The sequence below is a fragment of the Hibiscus syriacus genome, unplaced genomic scaffold, assembly GCF_006381635.1.
Source record: "Hibiscus syriacus cultivar Baekdansim isolate YM2019G1 unplaced genomic scaffold, ASM638163v2 tig00004041_pilon, whole genome shotgun sequence".
Taxonomy (NCBI): domain Eukaryota; kingdom Viridiplantae; phylum Streptophyta; class Magnoliopsida; order Malvales; family Malvaceae; genus Hibiscus; species Hibiscus syriacus.
This window is the reverse complement of record NW_024061995.1, coordinates 10,571-20,481: the sequence shown is the minus strand read 5'-3', so window position 1 is coordinate 20,481 and position 9,911 is coordinate 10,571. Positions and strand designations below refer to the sequence as shown.

Genomic DNA, 9,911 nt, shown 5'->3' with positions numbered 1-9,911 from the left:
AAAATTTTGAAGGGTTTACTTTATATTTTTTCCAAACATATTTGGGTCTAACTAAAACTTTTGAAATTTTGAGAGACTTAATAATAATTTTTTTTTAAAAAATATAGGATGAGATTTAATTAAGAACATTAAAAAATTTTAAATTTAATGTAAATTTTTAAAAAATTAGAATCAAATAGTATCGTAGCATCATAAATATTTACAATTGAGTTTAAACAAAAACTCAATCAACTCGACTCATATTTCATAAAATCAACTCAAAAAAAATTTAAATAAAATTTTGAGTTATAAAATAGGACTCTTGAGCACAAAATTTTTTGACTCGATTCGATCAAATGATCACCCTTACCTGTAGGGGTGAGCAAAATTCGGCTAGAAAAAATCTAATTTTTCGACTCGACTCGATTGAATGCTCACCCCTATGTGCAAGCACGTGAGCACAGATAAGCTGAATATGTTTTTGCAACTGTTGATGAAACTTGCAGAATCTTTTCCATCTTCCTACTGATGCTATTTATGGCAGTCCATCTGCAGGCTTTATGAAGGAAGAACAGCTCAGGGTCCATTCAAAGGCACACCAGTGATCTTTAAGGTGATATTATTTATATATTTTTCTTATTAATACTCATTTTTTCAGCCATAGTTAACCCTTTCTTAGAGGGTCTTTGGGGAAGGGCATCTTCTGCCGGTGCATTCACACCTATGGAGAAAAGAGCCTTTGGAATTGCAGATGACATGTAATGTTTTGATTTCCGGCGACGCTTCGCTAGCTGTTTCTATACCGAAATTAACTTCTTTTACTTCCTCTAGACAGATATGAAGCAGGTCTTCTTTGTGCGTACTTGGCTTTTGTTCCATTTTGTGAAGCAGGGATTATGGATGGCCTTTCATTGCAAGTAATCGATTTCTTTCATTGCAAGTAAGCATGATCCAAAAAGAACGAGCAGTTTTCTGACCAAACTAATTGCGGTTTCATGTACTGCCAGCGGCTTCTGGGAAGCACTTTCAAACTCGATGTCATGGCTACGAGAGAGTAAGCGTTTCGAATTTCCGAAAGTGCTGCTTGTCCCGAGAGGCATATCGGTCCTTTTATTATCAATATGATCATATCTGCAATATGATCATCTAACTACCACAGGTGAATGGCCCCATGAGTCTTTTGATTCGGGTTCGAAGTGTTTTGTATGAAAAAGGTGTCCCTGAGGTAAAACTTATAAGTACTCGGATCGAGTCGGAATTGCGATAGATCGTAGAAAGAGTCTCGAACCACCTTTCGATGTTTTTAGGGTCGAAAAATATGATCTCGAAGTCCGGATCCGTCTTCTTCGACTTTCACTGCTTGGTAAGTTAATGAAGCCGTTGATCAACGATGCTTGTGCGACGGTAAAATGGTATGCTGTTAGCTCCAAGGCTGGGAAATCCTTCCCTTCGTTTATGTAGAATTTATCTATTTAATGTTACAATTTTAGTTTATGGCATAAAAAGGTTTAATTATGCATTTCATCCTTCCAGTTTACGAAAATCGATAAGTTTGTTCCTCTCTTTTAACTCTATCATGGTGACCCTAAGCTTGGCACTCATTTGGTATGTTAATTTTTTAAAAATCATTTAATGAAGGAAAGCATTTAGAAGATGAAATAATGTATTGACATTCGGTCGAAAGTAGGATCGTAAATGAGATTAGACAGATTGTGAGCTACTTGAGATCGACTCGGACAAAACTCGATATATAATCGACTCAAATGGACTCGACTTGAGTTCTTAACGAGCCGAAACAAGCTACTTGATACTCGACTCGAAAAGTTCGTGAGCAGCTCGAAAATATAACATATTAAGATTTTATTTTTAAAAAAAATTGAATTATTAATAATATTAACATTTATGTGTTGATTTTTTTAAATGCAGTATAAGGTTTTCATGTATTTAAGGTTCAGGTTCAAGTTTGATTTTGAGGCTTCAATCGAGTTAAGTTTACGATATTTTTTTTCATTTCGAGCTTTTTCTAGCTTTTACGAGATTCGGTTCATGATTTCGAGTTTGAGTAGAGCTTGAAAATTTTAGACTCGTAAGTTTTCTAGTTGAGTCGAGCTTCATTTTAGAGTTTTTGAGTTGAGTCGAGCTCAGTAATACTCGAGCTCGGCTCGTTTATAGTCCTAATCGAAAGTGTATGACATTAACAATAAAAGAGTGTTTGGATGAAACAACTCATGAAAGATCTTCATCAGTCAAGGAAATGATCAACTAATGTTTATATGCAATAATTTATCGGTCATGAGTCTAGTAGATAATTCAGTCTTTCATACAAAAAGAACATATACAAATAGAGAGTGTTTACAAATGGAGCGAATTGGATTAGGGGGTCGCTCATCTCCTCTGCAGTACTCGATCTGGATTAATCGATCAATATATCAAAAACTGATGATTATACCAAAAAAATCAACATATATAAATGCATTATCAATGTATTAACGAGAAGAACATTGGAGAGAAGATTAAGATGGTACCAACAAAGATATATGAGCAAGAAACATATCTACAGAGAGTCCAAGTAAACCAAAGTTTCAGAAATTCAAGGAATCACTCGATATGATCCGTAAATCATAAATGGAAGGGTTTCGGATCGAGAGGTTTTGAAAGTTCTAGATAAAATTCAAAATTATCATATATCTCGTCGAGAATATCACGTATATTGTAAAAAGAAATAAAAATATATAAATTGATAAAGAAAAAGAAAAAAACGTTAAAAAATAAAAAATAAAAGAACGTTGAATTTATTTATTAAATATATAAAATTTTGTGATTTACCAATGTTAATTAAATAACAATCAACATATTTGGCAAGGTAGGTAGAGTTAGTTGTTTTCCAAATGTCAAATAGGATACCTACTAAATACTAAATATCATCATATCCCTTCTTACACTAGGTTGGCTTGTAATTAGGGATTTCTTCCTCAAGTTTGAAAGTAATATATATATATATATATATATATATTGAATTAAAAATTCAATAATTTATCAGCATTTATCTTTAATTAAAAACACTTATTATAAATCAACGGGTTAGTTCAAGTGGTAAGCAACTTGATATCGCTTAAGAAAGATCTAGGGTTTGAGTCATTGTGTATATAAAAAATCTATGCTAGGAGACTCACCCACCAAAATCAAGTGTGCGACGCGCATCGGTCTGGATTAGTCAGAGTAAAACCTTGAAACCGAGAGGACAATAAAAAAACACTAATAATAAATTAAAATTGTTAATAAAAATATTTAAAGATTTCGGGTTCGAATCCTTGAGTATATAGAAAACCCTGCTGGAAGACTCGTCCACCAAAATCAAGTGTGCGACGCGAGTCGATCTGAATTAGTTAGAGTGAAATCCTAAAACCGAGAGGACAATAAAAACACTAATAATAAATAAAAAAAAGTGTTAATAAAAATATTTAAATGTCTCGATTTTAAATCCTTGTGTATGTAAAAATTCTATACGGAGACTTACCTACCAAAACTAAATCAAATAATTATATATATATATATATATATATATATATATATATATATATAATCTCACCTAATGAGTACCAAATACTCTTGACTTTATTTATCATGAAGAGGATGCAGCTATCGAATAGCTTAATTAGCAGCAATGCTTTTATAATTTGATTTTTTTTGTTTATATATCATTTTTTAAGAATAATTTCGTTTAATTTTCAAAAAGAAAATTGCTAATAAAATTTTAGAGAATTAGTTTTTTAATCTATTAATATTTTAAAAAATATAAATATGTTTTTTGAGAAAATAAATTCCCTTGATTATATTTTACATTTACAATTAATTAATTATAATTATTAATATATTTAATTAAACCAATGTCATTGGCTCATAACACCATCACCATAAATTATTTCGAAGCACTTTTTCTTTTTGGGTCTTTAGTATGAGATTACTTGTGAATATTAATTTAAGTTTGACTTGAATTTCTTCTCTTAATTTCATGCACGATAATGTCAAACCCTTTTCGTAATCAATTTCGTGTCCAAAATTATTCACATCTAACTTATTTTATATTCATCTTGTTCATAATTAACAATTATTCAATGGCATCGCAATAATGAATATTTTTATTAATACACAATACAATTACAATAAAAATATAGCATTTACATAATATATAAGAATAACTTATTTTATGTTCATTCCATTAGAATCGAATAAAATCAAACTTGAAATCGAATAAATCCTTAACTAATAGTTGGTTATTGATAATATAAAATATATATATTCAATCCGAAAGCTTCACTTACTCTATAATATCCCTCCAGTAATGGTCACTTGCTATATCCTCCATGAAATCTCCCCAGGCTTCGAAGTTAGTTGACGTGGATGAAGGATTAGAGATCTCGTTCGGGTTAATCTTGTTTTTGACGATGGCGGGTCGACATTCCGGCGAGGCCGAGATCAATGCCGGGAGCTGATGAGGAGGAGGAGTACTCGAAGTCGGAACATTAACAGTAAATGATGAGTCTTTCATTGGCTGATGTTGTTGTTGACAAGCCTCTAAGTCGATAAAATTCGACTGTAGTTTCGTAACTTCATGCGGGGAGAAGCCGCCGTATGGAAGGTTACCGGTATTCGCTTCGAGCTGATGATTTTCCCGGAAAGTCGGTCCGGATATAAGGTTCATCGCTTCGATCGTCGAAGGGTTACGGAGGACTTGGACCATGTTATGCAACAAATGGAGCTTGGCCAGCATTGCGGCATCCCATTGTAGCCTTAGAGCATTGATATCCAGAGGTTGATTGTTCAACAAGTTATTGAAGTTGGCCGCAGCAAGCAACTGTAGCAGGCTAGCTAGAACGTCGAGATGATCGGTTCTCGGCTTATGAGTCACCGGATCGATCCCCATTTGAAGTAGCTTCTTCCTCAAATGCGTGTTCCAGAAATTTTTGATCTCGTTATCCGTTCTTCCGGGGAGATGACTCGCTATCGCAGACCACCTACATAACAATTACGTATCGCAAATCAAATGAATTAGCAAGTACAAAATAACAAAACAGACAAGTCGAAGACGTTACTTATTGCCAATAACCGCGTGAAGATTGACGATGGTTTGCTCTTCCTCGTCGGAGAACTTGCCTCTCTTGATATCCGGCCGGAGATAATTAGTCCATCGGAGCCTACAACTTTTGCCACACCGGTTCAATCCGGCCAAACTCGGAAGTTCTCTCCAACTTCCGTGCCCGTGTTTCCGAATGTGATCGACGAGAATCCGGTCCTCCTCGGGCATCCACGGCCCTTTCTTAAGGCCATTATCTTCACTCGCCGGCGATCTCCCCATCATCTCTACAAAATGGGAAAAGAGTGTGATGATGATGGAAGATTAGTTAGTGCTTAGAAAATGTGAGAAAATGGGGACTTGTTTATATAGTGTATGGGGATGTGGATTGATGTTTAGGAAATTGAAGACAAAATTGGAAAAAGGGTTAGGGTAAAAGAGAAGCATTTGTCCTATAACAAGTGTCATCTTTGACATGCAATTTCGATAGTATTATACGAAAGGAAATTACTGTTTTAGCCCTGTCTTCAAGTTGAAGAATTCTTTATACAATCTCTATATTTGATCAAATTTAATTCTAAATTCTCATAGATGAAGTTAGGGTAAAGTTGAAGCATCTTTCCTATAACTAGAGAATGTTATTAACCCAAATTCGATGAGTTTTGATTTGATTTTATATGGTTGGGTTCTTCTTTAAAAGATTATATTTGTGTCTGATCGAGTCATATTGTGTGGATGAGAGTGTCGGATTTGGGTCAGTAGCGAATTTAGAATAAAAAAATTGACTTGACCCATTCGATATAATTGCAAAAATATCACACATACACGTATATTATCTTTGACAATGAACGATTATACCTCTGGTATTCATGATGCTCGAACTAGAAATCTCAAGGAATCACAATAATTCCTTTAGCACCGATGTCGTTTGGTTCCTGCTAAAAATGAAATTCATATACAAAGCTACATTTTAAAAGGCCAATTTAGGAATTTAAAAGACATAATAACAATATTACCCTCAACGTTTGCACTAATGATCGTTTTGCTCCTTTTTATTTTTTAGCATTTTAGCCTAATGTTTTATTTTGCTGAAGTGACATCACGTATGGACTTATCAAATCCGTATGAAATATTGACAATTAGTCAATTAATAATTTTCATCTAATCAGATGTATTTTACTCCAAAATAAAACGTTGAAAACTAAAATATTTAAAAAAAATAAGAAGTAAAGTGATCATTTATATAAACGTTAGAAATAATTTTATTATTATACCGATTTAAAAATAGTAATTCCGATGCGTGCCCAAAATTCAATCCTTTTCTAGGCTGAGTTTCACTTGTCGGACAAGGCAGTCCTTTTGCCACTTGTCTTGCTTATTTATCTATTTACTTTACACGTCAGCAACTGAATTACATCAACATCAAGACTATGTTTTACACGTGTCACTCAACCAATGCTTCATTCCCACAAATGATATCTTTTGCTTCACAAAGACGGAACCTCGTCGTAAAATAATGAATTTTAGAGTAAACTACCATTAAGTACTTAAACTATCACTTTCAATCTGTTTCGGTACTTAAACTTTCAATATTTTTTAAAATCATATTTGATGTTTAATTTTGTTTTGTTTCATTTTAGTACCCCACCTTTAAAAATTTAACGAACGGGTTGACAATATAGATCTAGACAATCCGAATGGTGGACCATGAGAGAAGGACGAGTCGACCAATATAGTTTAGTTTCAGGTCCATCGAACGGATGACAACGAAGATTGAAGGATAAAAAAATAGAAGAGTCAATCATCGATTTGGGGAGATTGAGGCATTTTTCGATGAAATAGAGGTCGGAATCACGTTCAAAGGGTCAAAAAAGTTTGGACTTCATCGGCCGATGGATGCAACGACTGACGACTGTAGACACACCAGACAACGAGTCCGTTTGTCACGTTTTTAACACGGGGTACTAAAATAAAAAAAACAATTAAACTTTAGGTATAGTGTTGAAAGAAATGAAAGTTTATGTAATAAAATGAACTAAAATTGATAGTTTATATACTAAATGTGTAATTTACCCTACATTTTAACATAACAATTAATTATTATTATTTTATTATTTTTGTATTAATCAAACAACTTCAATAGTTAAGAGATGAATGCTATCCTAAAAAGTCTCAGATTCGAGCTCGACGTACGTAACGACGTTTAAATATTCATTATCAATTGATTAAGAGTCTTTCAAATAGATACTACATCGTATTAATAAAAAAATATTTTATTTAATATTTATAACTAAGCAGCAAATCGCACGCAAATGGCAGAAACTAAGATTTTATGCACCTGCCAAACCTTAAAGACTGATTTTAACTTCTCTTTTATGACATTAGTATTAGGTGGTGTTTGTTTTTACATAAGTAAAAGGGATCTGCAGACATCTATAGCAGAAGAGGTGGACCAAAAGTCTGCAGTCTGCAAGAAGAAGACTGTTTGTTTTTTAACGTCTGCAGACTGCTAAAATAAATTGAAATATAAATAAACTGATTTTTTAAACTTAAAATAGTTTTCCATTACTGAAATTTAAATAATTTTAATTTTATAATACTGAAATTTAAATAATCCATACAACTACAATAATAATTTTTTTTAAAATAAATCAATCCACATTTTAAAATAAATCAATCCATATTTTAAAATAAATCAATTCATATTTTAAAATAAATTTTTCCATATTTTAAAATAAATCAATCCATATTTTAAAATAAATTTTTCCATATTTAAAAATAAATCAATCTATATTTTAAAATAAATCAATCCATATTTTAAAATAAAATTTTCCATATTTTAAAATAAATCAATCCATATTTTAAAATAAATCAATTCATGTTTTAAAATAAATCAATTCATATTTTAAAATAAATCAATCCATATTTTAAAATAAAATTTTAAAATAGATTTAAATAATTTTAATTTATTTGAAGAGATTCGAGGACATAAAATTATGTATGCACCAAGAAGACTTCGCGCAGACGTTAGAAGAGCTTCTGTCTTCTAAAAAACAAACGGTCTGCGAATCTCAATGTCTGCGCGTGGTCTGCGAGGCACAGACATAAGAGCTTTGCAGACCTTGCACAGTAAAAACAAACACTACCTTATTGTTTTATTTTAAATGGTTGTATATAAACTTAAATTTTAATTACAAATCAAACTGTATTTGGTTATGATACACTGAATTTGGCATACATATATTGATATTGGGAGAGTAATTTAGGATATTACCGAATTTCGATATATATATATATATATATATATATATATATATATATATATATATTATTTACAGTTTTATGATCTCTATGTTTATGGTGGATATTGACTATTTGAGCGGTTAGGATGATATTCGGTTATGCAAGTTGTTACAACGGTTGAAGGCAGGCACATGAATTAGTTTCGTATCTGCATAGAGGCTTTAACCTTGTATCGTTAGAGTTTCTGATCTAAATTTCGTTCGATCCGATATAAAAAAAATCATGATACAACCTATTTGACGAAGAAATAAATTGAGAAGGAAAATAATTATTTAATATTCAACTAAAGTTGTTATTTATATATATAAAGTTCTAAAGTTTAATATGCTCTTGTATAATTATTTTATAATTTATCATCCATTGAAATTTTTCTCCTTTGTATATAGTTTTTTTTTTCTTTTGAATTTTTTTTTATATAAATTTGTATTTAATTTAATTATTATATGATCATTTATTCATAATATTTTGTAATATATTCTAGTTAATTGTATGATTTATTAATATAATACGTAGACTTAACTTATTGAGCGATCACAGTGATTAAAATGAGTGTTGCTCACTGTAGACATCTTGAGTTTGAGTAATTATATCTGCATGATATATATATATATACTATCGAAAGATAAAAAAAGATTATGTTTGATATTTTAATGAAAATAATGTAAATATAAATTAATGGATAATGACTTATTTAATTTTAAAAATTGTTTGATAATTTAATAAAAAGGTATAAAAAAATCCAAAGGAAAATATTCTAGAAAGTATTCAAGAGAAGAAACCGACTAGTGTATGGGGAAAAGTCCAAAGATATCAAAATCCAAATTAAATTATGCCTCAATTTGGTGAGCTACAACATTAAATGTTCCATTTATTGCTTATGTACTTCTTGTTTTTATTTGGGTAAATTACACGTTTAGTATTTAAATTATTAATTTTGATCCGTTTTAGTATCTAAAGTTTAGTTTTTATTTTATTTTAGTATCTCAGTGCTAAAAATTTAGCACGTTTAGTATATAAACTATAAGTTTTGATCCATTTTAGTACCTGAACTTTCATTTTTTTTCTTAAAAAATTAATGTTAACTATTGAATGGGGAACTAAAATGAAACGAAAATTAAACTTTAGGTATGGTTTTAAAAAAATTGAAAGTTTTGGTACTAAAACGGATTAAAACTGATAGTTTAAATACTAAACACATAATTTACCCTTTTTATTTTATTTTTATATTTTATATATTCATATTTAATAAATATTAACTTTTAAAAAAAATATTGAGTCATACATAATTATGATGAAGTTATTTTATCAAATATTTAATATTTAATTTATTTTATAATTTTAATATGTGATTATTATAAATTATTTAATCATTGACAACTTACACACTTTCGATAGACCTATTTATTCGAACATGAGAGTTTTAGAGAGAACAACGTTTTTTTAACCACTCAAAGTACTTAATGCATTAAATTAATTCCAAAATAGTCACTTGTGATTACATGAAGATATACAAGGAAAATGTTAAAATCTTACCTAATAAACTCAAATAAAAGGT

The 9,911-nt window shown here is 30.5% G+C and overlaps 1 protein-coding gene and 1 long non-coding RNA gene across 2 annotated transcripts; one reads left to right on the top strand and one right to left on the bottom strand.

Moving 5' to 3' along the window:
• Nucleotides 1–649: 649 nt before the first annotated feature.
• LOC120187593 lies at nt 650–1,050 on the top strand. The gene is made up of 3 exons (XR_005522315.1): nt 650–737; nt 815–896; nt 987–1,050. It is a non-coding gene; the product is annotated as an uncharacterized LOC120187593 (long non-coding RNA).
• Nucleotides 1,051–4,297: 3,247 nt separating this feature from the next.
• On the bottom strand, nt 4,298–5,353 carry LOC120187354 (transcription factor MYB53-like). Its single transcript, XM_039191095.1, has 2 exons — nt 5,073–5,353; nt 4,298–4,994 (listed from the first exon to the last, which is right to left on the bottom strand). Exons 1-2 carry the CDS (start codon nt 5,336–5,338, stop codon nt 4,298–4,300), a joined length of 963 nt encoding a protein of 320 aa, XP_039047026.1. The 5' UTR covers nt 5,339–5,353.
• Between the last annotated feature and the right edge of the window lie 4,558 nt (nt 5,354–9,911).

Excerpts from the sequence above, each read along its gene's own strand:
- LOC120187354 (XM_039191095.1), bottom strand. The coding sequence starts at position 5,338 with ATGATGGGGAGATCGCCGGCGAGTGAAGATAATGGCCTTAAGAAAGGG. Across the intron at positions 4,995-5,072 it reads CACGCGGTTATTGGCAATAA|GTGGTCTGCGATAGCGAGTC; the intron begins GTAACGTCTTCG and ends ATTGTTATGTAG.